The sequence below is a fragment of the Neopelma chrysocephalum genome, unplaced genomic scaffold, assembly GCF_003984885.1.
Source record: "Neopelma chrysocephalum unplaced genomic scaffold, ASM398488v2 Primary Assembly neopelma1_74, whole genome shotgun sequence".
Classification (NCBI taxonomy): domain Eukaryota; kingdom Metazoa; phylum Chordata; class Aves; order Passeriformes; family Pipridae; genus Neopelma; species Neopelma chrysocephalum.
The window spans coordinates 1313916-1333057 of NW_020897735.1; the positions used below are offsets into that span (position 1 = coordinate 1313916).

The 19142-nt window shown below is 49.3% G+C and overlaps 1 protein-coding gene across 18 annotated transcripts in view; it reads left to right on the forward strand.

Annotated features, from left to right (window-relative positions):
• The window catches only part of CACNA1B (calcium voltage-gated channel subunit alpha1 B), a 306654-nt gene that overhangs the window by 250428 nt on the left and 37084 nt on the right, over positions 1–19142 (forward strand). For 14 of the 18 annotated variants that reach the window (XM_027687401.1, XM_027687403.1, XM_027687405.1 and 11 more), the window contains 6 exons: positions 46–129; positions 4716–4721; positions 10464–10580; positions 12915–12980; positions 13646–13737; positions 15193–15343. In XM_027687401.1, the coding sequence (XP_027543202.1) occupies positions 46–129; positions 4716–4721; positions 10464–10580; positions 12915–12980; positions 13646–13737; positions 15193–15343 (516 nt within the window). The remainder of the gene's footprint in view (positions 1–45; positions 130–4715; positions 4722–10463; positions 10581–12914; positions 12981–13645; positions 13738–15192; positions 15344–19142) is intronic. The other 4 variants (XM_027687404.1, XM_027687407.1, XM_027687420.1 and 1 more) reach the window with 1 other exon arrangement.

Consider the following 19142-nt stretch of genomic DNA (forward strand, 5'->3'; position numbering starts at 1 on the left):
CCCTGGATCCCTCTATTCCCCCCCCCTTGTGTTTTCATTTGGCAGAATTATTTCCGAGATGCCTGGAATGTCTTTGATTTTGTCACAGTGTTGGGAAGTATTACTGATATTTTAGTAACCGAGATCGCGGTAAGTCCCGTTCGCTCCGTTTGCTCCGTTCATAAACAAAGCTGGGCCCTGTCAAGACATTGCACCTTCTCCCTACCAGCCTGATTCCCTGGAGCTGCCTCTGGGATTTGGGATGTCCTTGGGTGACCTGGCAGCCTGTTTTTCCATCAGCTCTGCTCTTTCCAGGGAGCTGAGCACAGCTGCCTGCCCCAAAGGCTCATGTGAAAGGCTCTGATGAGAACGACAGTGCCACTGCCTCTGCCAGGAAGCAGCTCTTTCTCGTTCAGCAAATCTGTCCCCGGGCCATTTTTTGCCTATTAATGGAAAAATCCTGTTGAATTTAATAGAGGGGAAAGCCCAAAAGGGCTCTGCTGTGTTATGGTGTGAGGTGCTTTGCAGGGCACACACACCCCCTCGTGTCCCCTGGGGCTCCTGCCCGGCCGTGGGCAGGGTGAGGGTGAGAAGTGATGGGAATGGAGAACCCACACAGGCTGGGTTGGGGGAGTGTTTCTGTGCACAAATCTCTGTGGGGTCATTAAGAAACAATTAATTAAATAAACAGATTAAAATTAATAACCAAACAACTTTCCCATAGGATTTCTGGCCAGCCCTACGGGGACAGCTGTCTCCCTGCTAATGAGCCCAGTAGATCACACAACTTGCCATTAAATTATTAAATTCTGAAGGATTTTTCCAGAAGGGCAGCAAATACCTGACTCCAGTCATGACACCCTGACATTATCCAATTTATAAACTGCTCCTCTCCTCTCCCAGTGCATGTTGTATCTGTATGTGATGAATTTGAACTTTACCATAACTTTTTTTCTCTCAGTCTCCTGGGATTTGCTGATAGATCTGTTTTGTGTGTGCTAAGAACTGTGCTCCCCAGGCTTCTTTACAGATGGTGGTGAAGACTGTATCACTGCTCCTAACAAAACACATTTTTACCTACCCTTGGTACCAAAAACCACACAAACCCCAAAGTTTTACTCCCCACACAAGTGTTCATTTAGCAGCTGGTGAATCCTCTCCTAGGCTTTGAATTACATTTTGTTTTCAGTGCAGCCAGGTTTAAATTACTCCGAACAAACCCAAGGTCTGAGTGCCACCTCTCTGAGTGCTGTGGGAAGGCACTGGTTGGTTCCACTCCCTCTGCCATGGGATATGTTTTCTTGCCAAACTTTTGCTGTGGTTTGAAAACTTGTGCAAAGATTCATGAGTGAGCCAAGAACAGAGACTGCCACTTCTCCTCCACCCTCCTTTGGCCACTTTTCCTGGGAAGAAGCAGCACAGGCAGCTCACACAGGGTGAGGAGCCTCTGCTCTCTCTGAGATTGGTGTCTTCTCCTTCAGGAAGGTGTCTCCTTCACAACACCAAGCTTCTTAAAACCCTCATTGTGGAGTTATTTTGCAGCCAGTGGTGTTGCCCATTCCCTGCTCAGTTAACAGGCCACTGCCTCTCCCTCCAGCTCCCACGGGATGGCCTCAGGGAGAGTGTCTGGCATCTGGAAAGTTGGCTGTGGACTGATCAGGTTGGGCTGTGAGGCATCACTGGATTTGATGGCATCACCCCTCCCCTCCCCAGGGATTTCTCTGGTTTTCAGCATCGAAGGCAGCAGCAATTTGGAGTGTGAATTACCCCTAAAACCAGTCTAACTCCAATAGGGCCAAGCTCCCAAACACCTGTATGCCTTCCCATTCTCCTCCCACGTGGAAAAGAAGAGGTTTTTGGTTTATGAGTAGCCAGATCCTTTAAGTCAAGCATTAGATAGGACTTTCTTATGCAGGTTGACACCTTCCCCTGGCACTGTGAAGCTGATCACAAACATCTCTTTAATAGAAAAGCCCAGTACCACTCCAGCCCCTGATCTCTTGGTTCTCTGTCTGTGTCTACAGACCTGTGTGAGCTCTGCTCTCTCTAAATATTCCCCTTCCACAGCAGCCAGGTGGGGTCAGTCTCTTCTCCCAAGTACCAACTGACAGGACAAGAGGAAACAGCCTCAAGTTGCACCAGGGGAGGTTTAGGTTGGATATTAGGAACAATTTCTTCAAGAGAAGAGTGGCCAGGCACTGGCACAGGCTGCCCAGGGCAGGTTGGATGGGCCGTGTGAGATGTGTCCTTTCCCGTGGCAGGAGTGGAATGAGATGAGCTTTAAGGTCCCTTTGAACATAAACCATTCTGTGATTTTATGTTTCTCCCCTTTCCAGTCCTGAGGATGAAAAACAGGCAGAAGGATCCAGCACTCTGCTGCTGTGCCATGTTATTGGCTCCATGATAGGCTGCAGTTAGGGGTATTCTGACCCAAAACACAGCAGGGTCCCACACCTGCCTGGCAATGCCAGGACCTTTCTGCTGCCTGCAAAGTGGCAGCAAAAATATATGTAGGTATATTCTGGCAGAGCTACACTTTAAATCATCTCTGTAATATTTGTTAAACAATTTGTTAAATTTGTTTGTACCTCAATACAATTTAATCCAATTAAAAATGTAGAAAAGGGCTGAAAAGCCTGAAGCAGTGATGAGAACATGGTGTTTGCAGACAGCAGGGACTGAAGGGAGGACCGGTGGGTGCCTCATTCCCAGAGCACAGCCCTGGTGTGTGGCCTCAAACCTTTCATCCCATGGCCTCTGCCCAACCTCTCTTTGTATTCCCAACCTCTTTATGTTCCCAGGTAAGGCAGAGCAGTAACTTAGGCTGGGGATGAGCATCTGCTCTGCACAAAGTGTCACAGCTGATGCTTTCTTCACCCTTCTCAGTGTGTGACCAGGGGTGCAGCAGCTCCATCATGTAGTGGAGAATAACCAGAGAGGAGAACAGGTCTTAACTCCTCACCACCCCAAGCTGTGTCCCCAGCAGAGTGTTCCCTCTTCTCCATCTGCTCTCCTGTTAGAGTTTGGACCTGGCTCCCCGCCAAGTTCCCGAGACCCAGTGAAAAGCCTCCGGCAAAGAGTGAGAAAAAACTATGAAAAAAACCAGAACAGCAGAACTACATTAAAAAAAATATGTATATATACATATATCACAGTTATATACAGTTAAAATACCATGTGCATACAAAAAAGAATCCCAAACAATCCCCCTAAAAGGGGAAGGGAAAAGGGACAAAAACACAAAAGAAACCCGAGGCAGGTAAGCACAAGCAATAAAAACTAGCAAAAGAAAATCTTACTACTCTCCTTGAGATAGAAGAATTGCGCCAAACGACCACCAGCACCCTCCGCCTCCCAAGGCCTACAAGGCCTCACTAGGCCTCACTAGGCCTCATTAGGCCTCACTAGGCCTCGCTAGGCCTCACTAGGCCTCACTCCCTCACATGAGCAGGACCGACAGCAGAGAACCTGTGCCTTTAGATCCACCGGAAGAGAAGAGGGCAGAACCTTCTCTTTCCTTCTTGTTTATACTTCTGCTGACGTAAAGAATTGCATGGAATACTGGGAACATAGGGTAGTTCAGGGTTACAAGCTGGTCTCCAGGAAGGCCTAGACTAAAACTATCCCACCTCCTCAGCTCCAGCCCCTCCTCAGCTGATGGGCACCACAGGCAGAGTTGGGTGGCAGCCCCTGTCAGTCCCTCCCTGTGCATCCAGCCCTCTTGTCACCCATCCCATGGGAGTTCCTGAGCTGAGAGGTCCCTGTGGCAGCCACAGCATCACCCTGTCAGCCTCCATCTGTCCTGCCCCAGGAGCCCTCCAGCTCCCTTGGAGATCTAGGTGTTTTCTAGGTTTTCTAGGTGTCACACCAAGATCAGGCTCACAAAGCACCATTATTTTTTCCCATGACTGTATTTTCCAGCTATAAATGTTCTCCAAGGTAAATAAACCTGCTCACCTGGGGCAGGGGGGGTTGTCTCCTCTTGAGAGACTTGGCTTCCACCAGCCTTGCTGCATCGGTACCTTTAACCCATGGAAAAGTAAAGACAAAAGGAAAAGAAATGTGTTGATGAATTGCTTTGTTTCAATTTTGTAGTCATGCCATATGTAATCTACTTTGTGATTGTAGTGGAATATATATTTTTTTTTTATTTCCTTAGGCAAAAAAACCCATGAATGTCAGTTTTTTGATCTTCTCAGTAATCGAGGGAAAATAGGTGGCTTTAAGGAGAAGGTGTCTTTGTGGACACACCCAGAGTGGGAGTTTGGCAAACTGACATCTATTTCTATGCCTGGAAATATAAAAAAAAACCTCCTGAGAAGTGTTTGTGAATTGTCTCCCAATTTGCATTACAAACTGAAATGCAAATCACTACTGCACTGTGTGTGTTACCTTTAGGATCTCAGAACCTGTTTTGGTTTGAAGCATTTTTTCTTTATATAATTCCCATAAAATAACACCCCCCCTCCCCCGATACCTGATAGTTTCTTTTCCCTCAATGAAATTTTTCAGAGTTTCCTTTTTTGCTTGTCCTGATTACTCATTTTCTCTTTTTGTTTCCCTGTTTTGTTCTTTATTTTCCTTAATCTACCTGCTGAAATCACGCCATCCAATCAACATACAATGCGAAAACCATGTCTCCGTCTGTATGTTGTGCACCTGCTGCTCAAAACAAAAAAACCCTAAATTTGTAAATAACTCTTGCCAATATCCATCCATGACAACATCACATATAGGACACGGTTGGTTTCATTGAATTTAAACAATTCTTTCAAGCCTCTGCTTTTATTTTCTCTCGTTTTTCTTTTGATTTGATAAGTTGTTTGGTTTGGTTTGTTTTTTTGGTTTTCTTTGATGAGATTTCCGATTGCACTGGTGAAAAAGCCTCACTGCAGCACTGCCCCAAACTGGCTTCTTTCTGCACCTCCTTCCCTGGGCTAATTGGTGACGTGAGGCAAACCCAGTTACCAATAGCTCTGCTCCCTGTTCCCCCCCCACACTTTGCTAAAGGGGAGACTCCCACTTGCCTTATTTCCATGGAAAACGGGATGGGACAATCAGGAGGGAATTATGCTCCTGGATGAGCTGGAGAGGAGAAGATTGGCTGGCTGGGAAATGCTTCACTTTAAAACTGGTATCACCAAATTCAGCTCTTGAAGAGTGGGTTTGGTTTCTTTTGAACAAGATGCTTTCTGCCAAAAACCTCAGTATTATAAGGCAGAAACATTCTGAAGTGATGACAGACTTGCTGCCCTCAAATCAAAAGAGAAATGATTGAAATGATAGAAAAAATTATCTTTACTCCACTTAGAAAATTCCCTGTGATGCCAGCCCGTAGAATTATTTTGGACACAGAGTCCCTGGGCTGCAAAACCAAACATCTCAAGTTAAAGCATAAATCGTGTTATGAACAGAGCTGAAAAGTACCAGGAGCCACATCCCACTGGGAATTTAGTGCCTGATTCCAAAGATGCCTTTGGAAATCCTGGCCTTTTTTCTTTGAAAATCATAAATTAAGCAAAAGAGAATGAATAAAGAAAAATGCAATCTAAATATATATATTTTTTTCCATTTTTAATTATCTTGGCTATGGTTAATAACACAAAGGAGACCATAAGCTTATAAAAAATCCTCACTTGGCCACCTGACAACAGCTCTTGGATCTGTAACATCTGCATTTCCTGCTGCACAGTTGCTGTTAAGACACAAATCAGGGTGAATCTTCGTGCCAGGCTGCACAGAAGCTCCATGACCGTTCATGGAGGGTCACAGGGGGGATTTCCTAGGAAGCAGCAAAGGAGAAAATGACAATGTGTGAGGGAAAATTTGCCCAGGGCGAGCCAAGGAGGGAATTTCTGTGGTGGCTGGAAGTGCTACAGATGTGTGGCAGCAGTGAGGATGTCTTTGGAGATGTCATCTGCTGCACCCCTGGCCCAGGCAGCACAGAAGAGTGCTCTGGCATCAGCTGTGCACGTGAAAATATACTGGAAAAAAAACAGTTTATCTCCATTTGGCCAAATTTTGGTCCATGTTCAGGTTAAGGATTTCAAAGCTCACCCTGCTGTTTGTTAGGATTGCAGTTGCTGTTTCACAGAGATGAGTCCAGGCTCCTTCCATCACCTGGCATCCCAGTGAGGTCTTTGGAGAACCACACTGTCCTCCTGAGATGTTTTCTTCCTTCCACTGCTGCTTCTGGGACACTGCAGTGAGTGTAGCAGGAGCTCCAAAGTTCAAGGGAAGGCTGGAGGAGACTGAAATCAGAGCCCACCAGGGTCTGCAGCTTCTTCAAGAGGGGCAGCTCCAATCCCTGCTCTCTGTGAGCAGGGACAGGATCCAGGGAATGGCTGGAGCTGTGCCAGGGCAGGGTCAGTTGGATCTCAGGGAAAGGTTCTTCCCCAGAGGTTGGTTGGGCACTGCCCAGGCTCCCCAGGGCAGTGGGCACAGCCCCAAGGCTGCCAGAGCTCCAGGAGCATTTGGACAACGCTCTGAGGGCCAGGGTGGGATTGTTGGGGTGTCTGTGCAGAGCCAGGAGTTGGACTGGGTGATCCCTGTGGGTCCTTCCAACTCAGGATATTCTGTGAAGCAGGGAACGAGGAGAGATCTGGGCATCACACACAGAAAATCATTTTTCCAGCACTCCAGGCTCAGGATGGAAGGACTGATAGGATATAACTGCAATGGCAGAGTCCTCAAGGCACAGACAAGTGTGGCAAAAATCTTCAAAAATCCTCTTAAAATCAGGAATGAGCTTCAGAGGAAGCCAGGACCCTGTGCAAGGTTCCAGAACACTTCTGGCAGTGCCACGAACATTTAAATGGGAACAAGGCCACTTCCTCAACAGCAGTTCCTCAACAGAATAAGTTAATTCTTGTCGATGCCAGACAAAGAGAAACGCTGAAGCTTCCTGAGCGATCCCATTTTTGCCTTGGTCAGATGCCTCTTCCAGCAGCTCTTTCTGCATCCCTGGGGACAGTGGGCACAGCTCCTGTGCTGGGCAGGAGATCATTCTGCTGCTGAGGGTGCTGCAGGAACAGCCCCAGGCGATGGCTGCACACCCTGCTCTTCATGGTTTCTCTCCTTTTCCATATGGAAAACTTTGGGGCTCCCAACAGAAGAAGGATGTGGAGCTGCTGGAGTGAATCCAGAGGAGACCAAGAAGATGCTCCAAGGGCTGGAGTCCCTCTGCTCTGGAGCCAGGCTGGGAGAGCTGGGGGGGTTCACCTGGAGAAGAGAAGGATCCAGGGAGAGCTGAGGGCCCCTTCCAGGGCTTAAAAGAGCTCCAGGAGAGCTGGAGAGGGACTTGGGACAAGGGATGGAGGGACAGGACACAGGGAATGGCTTCCCACTGCCAGAGGGCAGGGTTAAATGGGATATTGGGAAGAAGTTTTTTACAATGAGGATGGTGAGGCCCTGGCACAGGTTGCCCAGAGAAGCTGTGGCTGCCCCTGGATCCCTGGAAGTGTCCAAGGTCTTGGAGCAACCTGGGCTAGTGGAAGGTGTCCCTGCCCATGGCAGGGGGTGGAACTGGATGGGCTTTAAGGTCCCTTCCAATCCAATCCAATTTGTGATTCTATGAAAACACCCAAGAAAGGGTAAAAAAGATGAGGCTGCCCATGGTGGGACAGCAATCAAGGCCAGTTCGTTATCCATGATGTCTGTTCTCCCTGTTTCCCTCCTGCTTTGCAGTTTGTTCAGGGATTTATCACTCATCTGAGCTCCTGTGGTGGGAAGTGGTGGCAGTGCCCAGACCCTGGCTGGTGACTGGGTACCTTCAGTACCAGACCTTCCTCTTTTAGGAAAACAGGGCCAGGCCAGGGGGAAATGCTTTTCCAAACATAACTTTGGAGCTGCCAGGTGGATCATACCATCCCAAAGCTCTGGTGCCTCTTGTGAGGACCAAACAGCCGTGAGCATCTGTGCAACAGGAAAGCAACCAAAAAACCCGGGAAGAATGGATAATCATGTGTCACATCACAGGGGTGGCTCAGTGGGGGGAGGATCGCTGCAAAGCACTGTGGTACCTGAGAAATATCGCACTGTGGAGTTTCCCCTTCAGCTGCATGTGACTCTTAACTCCTGCCTGGAGGGCTGAGGTGTCGAAGGACAGGTTTTCTCCGTGGTATGCTGGGGGTGGCACACGCAGAGCCCTCCCACCCACCCCCAGCGTGTGCAATTTGGCCTCCCCACAGCAGAGAACTGTCCTTCGAACCGTCCCGGCGTCGGGGACGGGGGATTTGCCTGGGTTGTGAGGGATCCCATTGCACTTTAGGAACTGCAGGAGTCAAAGAGGGAGGCTTAGAGGCTGGGGAATAAAAATTGTACAGACTGTTTGTCCCTCCAAATCCCAGGAAATGGGGCATTATAGGCATAACTACACCGTTTTGAACCCCTTTCCCATTTATCCCTATTTTCCATGTACAAAGCACAGCCTGTGCTCAGCACGACCTCTCAGGCAGCCCAGCCCAAAGCAGATGTTGAGCATCCTGTCAGCTCTGATTATGAGACTGCAGCAAAGTCTGAGCAAGACAATGTTCTTGCTGTTAAGCTGCAGGAACATGGGAAGAGGGAGGGACAGCAGGGTCAGGGGAGAGATGGACCCTGCAGACACTGTCCGTGTGCTCCTTGGAAGAGCATAAGGCTGGAGCACAGGAAAGGTCTGGCTTGAGCATTGCTCTGAAGTTTAAACTCTGTTAGCCTTCCAGGCCTGAAAGTGCTGTGAATGCCACATAAGGCCTGGTCTAGTTCCCACTGTTGGGAAGACACGGTTCAAACAGGCTCTGGGTTAAACCTCTGCCTTGCCCCGTGGAGCTCATCAGCCCCGCAGGGGGAACAGGGGGACAGGGACCAGCTTAGTGATGGCACCTCCTTATCCAGCTGAGTGCCAGCTCTGCCCCACGGGCCCTTTGGTGCCAAGGTGAGTCCCGCTGGAATGTGGTGAAGGGAAGGTAAGCCACGAGTGAAACAAAGCTGAGCTGATGCTCCGAGACAAGCGTTCCATCCCGAGTGCCTGTTCTCCCGCCCTCCAACAACCCAGGGGAATCCTGCTTGTGCTTTGCCTGCCAGAGCTGGCTCTGTTGCTGACTGGAATGAGCTCCGTGTTGTCTGCTCTTTCATGGAACATACCTGTGCTTTTCTCTTTTCTCTTTATTTGAGGACTGAGTCTGATTGACGGTCTGTGCCTAACTCTGAGCTGCTTGTGTTTTTAACCTGAGAGAAACCGAGTGCATGCCTGAGACTGATTTCTTGGACTCTTTGATGGGATTGGTGGAATGCAATGCTAATGGCCCCAAAACTGAGCTGGCATTTAAAGAAACGAATAGATCCAACAAGCCCCCCAATTTCAGCATGAGCTCTGTAGCCAAACGAGCAAGAAACGTGGGTCAGTTCAATGTGACTGGGTGTCTCCTGGTAAAACAATTATACAAGGGAAATACTATTTTTGCTCATCTTTACCAACAAGAGCTCCTTATGATTATATTTTCTGCTCCACTGCTTGCTAGTTTAAAGTGGGATGCTTTCTCTCTTTAGCTCACTCAGTCAAATAAGTGGCTGTGAACAGAGATTCACAAATAAGTGAATTGGGATCAGTATGGAAAGGGGCAATATTTTTTTATCTCCTTCAAATAGGAGGGCAAGAGGGATCTGGCTTTTGCATGTTTTCTTTTGGAAAGAACCCTCTCTAGATTAGCTCATTGGGGCAAGAAACCTCTTTTCCCTGAAGGAAAGAAAAAAAAAAAAGATGGGCTAAGGGGTGGGGAGAATCATCCAAAACAAATGGAAATCTGAATCTGTCTCCAGCAGTTCTTTGATCCACCTGCAAAGGCACATTTAATGGCAATTTGAAAAACCAGCAGGTTCCTAAGGCATCCTCCTGCTGTTGAAAGCTCAACCTCCCCAGCTGACTCGCTGCCATTGATCCATCTCCCAAACAAGTCTTTCTGGTGCCCTTTCTCTTTGATGAACCTGTCCAGTTACTCTCTGTATAAACAGTTCTAAAACCTGCAGGTTGGAAAACATCCTCATTCCTTCAAGGATGTTTGAATCTTCACTGGACAGTGCCTTTCTTTGTTACATTACAGGCTGTACACGCCTGTCTTGGCTTAAGTTCAGTTCAGAGCTGACCAAGACGTCCAAACAACCTCATTCCTTACAAAACGAAAATATGGCACCGTTCCCTCTCCCCGAGTCTTTATGGGGGAGAAAATCTGCCTTTCTCAAAGCAAATCAGACCTCCATGGACAGCGTGAAAGGGCCTTTTCTGTCATTGACCCAGTAGCAGAGGGGAGGGCTCTTGTGGAGAGGGATTTTCTCATTCTTGCTGCATGTGGAGTGATCTGCACTGACGAATGTTTCTTTTGGAAGGTTTTCTGGTGGCCGATTTGCTGCTTAGATCGTGAAGCTGGTAATTTTAATTTCTTTTTTCGCGGGCTGTGGTTTCCGAGCGCGTTAATTTCTGAAGGACACAAAACCTTTACTTTCCGCAGGACAACTTCATCAACCTCAGCTTCCTGAGGCTCTTCAGGGCAGCCCGACTCATCAAACTCCTCCGCCAGGGCTACACCATCCGAATCCTGCTCTGGACATTCGTGCAGTCCTTTAAGGTGAGTTTTAGAGATGTGGGGACTTGGTCGCGCTTGGTGCATCCGCAGCGTCCTCCGCTGGGGATCAAACAGCTCCCCTTGCCAAGGGAATTCCCTCTGCACCACCATTCCATCACAGGACTATTCACTCTGCAGGGAAGCAAACTGGGTAGCACTGACCATCCCCTGAACGCTGCATTTTGGAAGATGAGCCCAAAAGGCTGCTGGTGCAGATTCCAGCGGGTGCACAGAGCTCAGGCTGCCCTTGAAACCACCCCAAAATCCCCATGGCAAAGCCCTGATGCTCAAGCATTTGCAGAAGGAAGTGGTGCCCTGGTGACTGTTATTTACCTGCAGCAGTGGAAGGTCAAATTGCTTTCACCGGGATTTGGGTGTGGTAGAAGGTGGCAGAGACAAACCCCAAACCATCGGGGTTTGGTGACACAAACTGGGAAGCTGCAGAACGCAGGGCTGGGCTTGGATGACGTGAAGGATTTTAAAAAATGGGGTGTTGTTCTGAAGTGCAGGCAGTTGCTTGGCCTGGTTTCCCTTCCCTCCCAGCAAGACTCAGCACGTTCTGGCCCAGGGGCGACTTCTGCTCCAAGTGACCCTAAACCAACTGCCTCACAGCAAAACACTGCTCAGCCCATGCTTAGCTGTGAGCCAGCTCTTTTCCACACCTAAATAAGAGCCCACACGCCCCAAAGCTGGTTATTTTTGTTTTGCAGCCCGTTTCTGCATCGTTTTGGCCTTTAGCTCTGGTTATGGGGCTTGCTCAGGTATTGGAGGGCAGAGAGGAGAACATATAACGTGAAATCAAGACTGATACCGGGCCCTAACACAAGGGCAGAGCTCCAGTCCCTGCCAGGCAGATGTTCCCACTCAGGAGAGTGTCCTTGGACTGTGTGGCCTCGGCTGGATCTTGGCAGAGGGGCTCAGCCCCGGCTCTTTCCAGCACAGCCCTGACCCTCTCCAAGGGTGTGTGCAGAGAGCTGCCCTGAAATGGAGACGGGACACTCCTGCACTCTTTGTCTGTCTGTCCCCCACAGCTGAGCTCTCAGTCTTTGATCCTTGTGCAAAGGGGTCCAGCAGAAACCACATCAGCCCTCTGTCCCAGGGTTCCTTCGGGTTTTGCCCCTGGGGGACATCAGGGGCATCAGGGGGGCATCAGCACCAGCCAGGCAAGGGAGGGATTGTCCTGCTCTGCTCTGGGCTGGAGTGGCCTCACCTTGAGTGAGGACACAATGTAAAAAAAAAGATCTAAAGCTGTTGGGAAGTGTCCAAAGGAGGGACACAAGGATGGGGAAGGGTCTGGAGGGGTCATAGGAGGAGTGGCTGAGGGCACTTGGTGTGTTCAGCTGGAGAAGAGGAGACTGAGGGGAGAGCTCATGGCAGTTCCAGCTTCCTGGGCAGGGGCAGAGGAGGGGCAGGGACTGAGCTCTGCTCTGGAGGGACCAGGGAAGGGTTTCAGGGAGCTGGAGCTGTGTCAGGGCAGGGTCAGGTTGGATCTCAGGAAAAGGTTGTTCCCCCAGAGGGTGGTTGGCACTGACCAGGCTCCCCAGGGCAGTGGGCACAGCACCAAGGCTGCCAGAGCTCCAGGAGGGTTTGGATGATCCTCTTAGGGCCAGGGTGGGATTGTTGGGGTGTCTGTGCAGGGCCAGGAGTTGGATTGGATGGTCCTGGTGGGTCCTTTCCACCTCAGGATATTTTATGATTCTGTGATTCCCACTGGGCCCCCCATGGCTGTATAACCCCTCTCCTGCCTCCAGCACCACATGGGTTAGTCCTATGGCAAGACTTCTCCTTTTTTCAGCTATTACCAATTAAGAAGCATTAATTACCCATTTGTTTAGCCCAAGTGGAAAGCAGCTATCACTCTCAGCTTGGGTGACATAATTACATTGCAGCCTCCACTGATTTCTTGCTAAAACTCAGAAGCTTTTTGTCCTCCTGGGACTGCAATCTGTGCCTGTTTCAGAGCAGCAACTCGTTTCTGGGATGGATATGTTTTTTTTCTCAGACTACATTTACAGCAAGGTCATTAAAAATTAACGTTCATACAATTATGCATAGAAAGTGCCAGGGCCTGCTGGTAGTTCCAGTGCTCGCTGGGAAGCTTTGGATTGTGTTTTCCCTGCTTGCAAGGATATATAGAGAGCCCTTGGAAAGCCCTGGCTGTTCTGGGATTGATGAATTCGTGGCTCCAGGGGGGTTGTTGACAGAGCTGTTCACATTCTCCTCCCAGCTCCTTCACTTGAAGGACAAATGCCACAAAACACAGTCCTGCCCAGGGATTCAATGCTCCTGGGTGCTGTGCCTTTGCTGTCATTAACACCACCTTCTCCTTTCCCACAGGCCTTGCCTTATGTGTGTCTCCTCATTGCAATGCTCTTCTTCATCTATGCCATTATTGGCATGCAGGTAAAACATTTAGCTCTCCTGGTAAAACATTTTGCTCTCCTTCTGCCCACACTCAGCCTGGGTTTGTTCAGGGAGCAGCTGGGTTACTGCCTCCTCAGCTGGCTGGATGAGGCAAAAGGCTCTTCTTGTCTGGTGTCAGGGAAATTAGAAGTGGAAAAAAGGGCTGCTTTTTGTACTCTTCTTGTCATGTTTTAAGTTGAACGTGGCCCTGGGTGTACAAAGAGAGTGGGCAGACACACCAGCTGTGAGGATGAGCCTGTACCACTGCATTTCCAGCAGCAGGATGGGCATCCCTGTTTCCCATGGGAAGAGACGTCCCTTCCCATGGATATGGACACATCAAGAGGCTGAGACAGGGAGCAGCCCAGACACTGCACTTTTCAGAGAAGATATCCTAAAGTTTTGTTGGCCTGGGATGGAGCTGAACTGTTGGGAAGGTCATCTGTGAACACAAAGCACAGTAACCTGGTGTTTTCCCCCATTTGACCTCCACGACACATTTTTATCTCCCTCTTTAGCACAGAAATTATTTTAGCTTTTGAGATCCCTTACACCAGGACTAATTACTTCCCTGCCTTTTTACTCGACTCCACTTGATCCCCCTTTCCTGACAACATCCATGGGAGGATGTGTTTGGCCTGAATCCCTTCTGTTTCCCATGGCAGGTATTTGGGAACATTGCATTAGATGACGAAACCTCCATTAATCGGCACAACAACTTCCGGACCTTCCTCCAAGCCCTGATGCTTCTATTCAGGTAAGAAGGGGGTAATAAAACACCATCTGACTTGCATGTGAGCAGGAAAGAAAGTCTCTGTTTGGCTGCTGAGCCTTGGGCATCCTCTGGGAAAGGTATTTGAGTAAAGCAGCCGTTCCTGCTTCCTCCTCCTCGGCAGATCTGAGTCGACACATCATCATCTCCACAACGTGTCACCCAGGGCTGTGACACCATGTCAGCTCAGGCAGAAGCTTAATATAGGACAGCCCCTCCCAGTATAACTGATTGATGGGTTTCCTGTCATGAAGCTTTTTTTTCTTTTTTTTTTTTTTTTAAGTGAGAATCCCTTAAATTGGTCATTTTAACGCTTCATCCACCACCCCCCCGCCTCTGCTTCAGAGTGCGAGTGTTTCCCTCTGGGTTCATTCCACGAGGAAACAAAGTGTTTTCGAATTCAAACCCAAGCAATTAATTTTTCACTGAAGATTTTCATTTTCAGGACCTGTCAAAACTGAAGTCTGGGTCCTTCTCCAGCTCAGGGCAGTTTGGGGGTGTGTGTGGAGACCCCCCCAGTTAACCCCAGCTCTGCAGATTATGTGGAGCTTGTAACTGGATCTCTTGCCTGGGATTTGGTTTCCATAGTTTCTGTGAAGCCAGATGGAAATGAAATTAGCCCTCTCTAGCTCAGAATAATCACTCAGCTCAAAGCCCTGAATTTTAATAAAATTGGATAATTACTCAGTCTCGTGGCCAGACCTCGTGGTCCCTTCACAGGCCCACAGTGGGACTGAGGGGCAGCAGGATTGGGATGAGGAAGGAATCAGATTACTCTGATATGTGGAGATCCCCTGACATCCAAGCCATTGCAGGGGGTGGTTTATTTTGAAGACAAACCCTTTGGGACTCCGAAACTTTTCCTTTTGGCTGTTTTTCTCAGTAGCAGAAGTTGGAGGGGGAGGAGGGAAATGATGAAAACACCCAGGAGACTGGCATGAAAAAGAGATTTGTGGCACTGTGACCAACCAGACCGTGCTGGAATTTATCTGCCTGATAAAGAAAATCAGAGATTCAAGTGGAGAAGCCTGATTTCATTTCCCATCATCTCCACTGGGTTTAGAGCCAGCACTAGGACAGAAGTGTTTGGCTGCTTCAAAAGGGAACAATCTAAACTCTGTTTACTTAGATTTGCACTGGACATGTTGAAATCAATCTGGTTTTATTCTCCATAAAAGCAATAAAGCTTTTAGCCTACCTCAGCCTGTCTGGCTTCTTTTACCCCCCTGTGATGGAAAGAAATGTTGTTATTCTCCTTTCTTTCCACATCAGCAGGCTGGTAATTCAAATTCCCAGTGTAAATACAGTCTCTCCACCTGGACACAACCTTCCACCTAATTAATTTAGTTAATTAGGCACAGTAACACTGTGAGGTGGCTGCCCCTGGGGTCTTTAAGGGGAAGGGGGTGGATAAACTCACTTCTGCCCTCCCGTCCCCAGGAGTGCCACGGGGGAAGCCTGGCATGAGATCATGTTGTCCTGCTTGAGCAACAGAGCCTGTGACCCCCTCTCTGGCCTCACCAAGAAGGAATGTGGCAGTGATTTTGCCTATTTCTACTTCGTGTCCTTCATCTTCCTCTGCTCCTTCCTGGTAAGTCGGTCCTGATCCCTCCCAAAGTGGGGGTGCTGTGGTGGATCCCCCCAAACACTCCCCACCCCTTTACCTCCTCCTCCTCCTCCCTAATTATAATTTATCCAACACCACCAGGCAGCTTTGCTAAACCCCATTTACCATCCTGGTGATAAAATCCCTTTAATCCCCAAAGAGATCATTTAGTCATTAGTTTAAAGGGAAGGGATTTATCTTTCTTCTCACAGGGGGGGTCTAATATCTGGAATTAAGCACTAATCGGTTTTGTCTTGATTTGTAACACGGGCCTTTGAAGAAGGGGACTGGGGAGGGCAGGGTGAGAATGGCCGAGACAACACCAGTTCAGAAGCTCTTGCTGGGAGCATCACACTCATTTGATGCTCTGTGTTCTGTTTTGTTGGTCAAAGAAATGCAATAAAATCATTTGCTGCTGCCAGAAAAGCTTTTAGACATGAAAGAGTTCAGTGCTTGGGTCGTGCCTGTGCTTTAAGAGGTGCTTTAAGAGGTGCCAGTGCCCTCCCTGAGCACCGGCACATCCACAAACATCCCTCTGCCCCTGGGGGTTTGTTCCCTCTCCAGCACCACTGGGACAGAGGAATGGAAAACCAGGACAGGGACCCAATTAAACTTCAAGCAGGAAGAGATAAAGGCTCTGAAATGAACCAAAAAGCAGCGTCTCGAGCTGCCACAGGTTTGCTCTCAAACAGCAGACTGGCTGCTTTGTGCAGCTAATCCTGCTCTCCTCAGAACCCTTCTGCCAGGAAAAGGAGCTCCACGGGGCAGTTTAATGCTGGGTGTAGACACACCAACTTCAATGGCCCCCACTGGCATCCTTTGTCCCACTGCTGTTGCTCCTTTGACATCCCGTGGATTATTTCTTCAGCATAGATTAAAAAAACCTGGAGCCCTGAAAGCTTACACCAAGTTAATGCTCCACTCAGTGATTCCTTCAGCACTCTTGAGTTTTAGAACCAGGTTTCTTTCCTTGTGCAAATCCCTAACCCAACATCAGATGTTCTCAGTGTTATTTTCAAGCTTTTTATCTAAAAAAAACCCCAACAACAAACATCACATCCCCCCAGAGTCCTTCCCGGCTGGATCAGCCATCCCAGCCAAAATGTAGCAGCAGAACTGGAGCTGTGCAAAAGCAGCTATGTCCCTGGGTCAGAGCTCCTGGAAAAAACCCTGGACCAATAGAGGGGAGAGCCCTTGTGAGCAGCAAAAGTTCCAAAAATAGGCAGTGGAAAGCCAAGCAGCTGGATTGGGCTGTAACTCATTCCTTAAAATGCATTCAGCACTTGACCATGTGGTTCCCCACAAGCTTTGCAGAGCCCCAGCCTTGCCAGGAGAGCACTTTTTTTTATGGTTTGCTCAATGTTATGCCATAGATTGAGGGGAAATTGGATAATGTATTTGGTTTCCAATGGTGTTTCTGGCTCTGGACGTGGAGCTCGACATAATTTTCCCCCCTGTAATTTGTGGGAGAGAAAAAAAAGATAAATTGAAATCCACGTTGAAAAATATAAATTGAAATCTATTACGAAAAATAGAAATTGAAAGTTAAGAATATATGACACAGAGAAGAACATCAATTGAAATTTATAGTGAAAATATGAATTGGAAGTTAAGAATGTACTTAACTTAGGAATTTTAGAAACAGCTGTAGGCAGGGAAGGGGGAACTGTACCGAGCCATGGCTGGAGCTGGGAGCAATGGAAAGGGATTTGGGATCAAGGGGCAAATTCTCAGAAGTTCTGCTGTCTTGGGATGCTCTGGGGACACTGTGCCATGTGGGAGGTGCCTGCAGGACAGGAGTGAGCCCTGCTGATGCAGTTGTAGCTCTTGCAGACTTTGAGCAGCTTATTCAGAGCTGGTTTGGGCATCTCCATCCCTGCATGGGGACTGCAAGATGCTGGGGCTTGTCTGGGCCGTGGCACAGGGGCAGAAACACCCAGGGAGGGGGGACAGGAAGGACCATCGTGGTTGCCCAAAGCCACTAGAGCAGTTTGATGATGTTGGAGCTCATGAGCCTCACACAGGAGTGAATTCACACACTGCAGAGGCAGGAGCCTTGCTGGGGCTCTCAAAGCACAAGAAGAAGTTCAACAAGTGCTGGATCCTGCCCCTGGGATGGGGGCAGATGTACGGACAGACTGGGAATGAGAGGCTGGAAAGCAGTGCTGGGAAAGGGCCCTGGGGGTCGTGGTCAGTGGCCAGTTGGCCCTGAGTCAGCAGTGCCCTGGCAGCCAGGAGGGCCAAGCCTGTCCTGGGAGCACCAGGGAGGGGATTATCCTGCTCTGCTCTGCTCTGGGGTGGCCTCACCTGCAATATTGGGGCAGTTTGGGGGGACACAATAGAAGGAAGACATTGAGCCATTAGGGAGTGTACAAAGAAGGCAAGAGGATGGTGAAGGGTCTTGATTTGAAGCCGTGGGAGGACACTGAGGGCACTTGGGGTGTTCAGCTGGAGAAGAGGAGACTGAGGGGAGAGCTCATGGCAGTTCCAGCTTCCTGGGCAGGGGCAGAGGAGGGGCAGACCCTGAGCTCTGCTCTGGGGGGACCAGGGACAGGACCCAGGGAATGGCTGGAGCTGTGTCAGGGCAGGGTCAGGTTGGATCTCAGGAAAAGGTTCTTCCCCCAGAGGGTGGTTGGGCACTGACCAGGCTCCCCAGGGCAGTGGGCACAGCACCAAGGCTGCCAGAGCTCCAGGAGGGTTTGGATGATCCTCTGGGGCACAGGGTGTGACCCTTGGGGATGATCCTGTGCAGGGCTGAGGGTTGGACTGGATGATCCCTGTGGGTCCCTTCCAACTCAGCACATTCTGTGACTGTGAAAGACTAAAGCTCTGGGGAGTGTCTGATCAGCCTTTGGTGCTGATGTGGTGATTCATTACAGCTTGAGCTCATCTGTACTGGTACATCCCAGCAAGATCCAAGACCCCTCCTCCCTCCAGATCACACAGGGATATGAATTCTTTTAAATTGCACAAAGCCCAAATTCCACTGCCTGATTTTCTTTTAATGACATCCATATTCAGTTTAATTGTGCCCCACATTGAGTTTAATTGTGCTGACAGGCTGCTTGGCCACAGCCCTCCCTGCCCAGCGTGGCACTGACAGCAGCAGCTCAGCCTCCCTGCAGAAGACAGGAGAGAGGCAGAAAGGAGCCTTGTGCCCATCAGGTCTTTTTATCCGGCCCAGGAGCATCTCTTCCCTTCTGCTTTTCCACTCTGCTGGCTGCAGCTCGATCTTTTCCCGTTGAAATCCTTGTGATTCTTCCCTTGGCTTTAATAAGAGCAGAACCCTTCTATGCCAGAGGTGTTTGCCAGGCTCTGTGTTAGTGGCCATCAGGGACAGGAGCGCTCTGTGTGTCCTGCTCTTCAGCTTTCTGGGGATCTTGGAAGGTTTCAATTGTTACGAGTCTAAAATAGCACATTTAGGCTGAAGAATGGGTTTTCTTCTGGCCGTTCCAGTCTCCATGTGGAAGTGCTGGAAGAGTTCCCACATCTGGTTGGAGAAGCAGCTGCTGCAGCCCCTGTGCTACCCTGGGCTGGTGTGGGGTGAGGGAAGGGCAGGGAGAGGGGCAGGGAGAGGGGCTGACCCTCAGGGCTCTGGGTTGGGTCACACTGGAGGGCAGCACCAGCGACTGGGACCTGGAAAAGCACCCGCAGTCAAAGTCCTTGGCAAAGGGACCTGCAGGGTGTGCAGGGGAGGAGCAGCAGCAGCAGCACCCCAAGGACCCAGGGCTCTGTTTGGAGAGTTTATTCTCTGGGCTCAGGCTGCTTCTTGAAGGAAGTACAC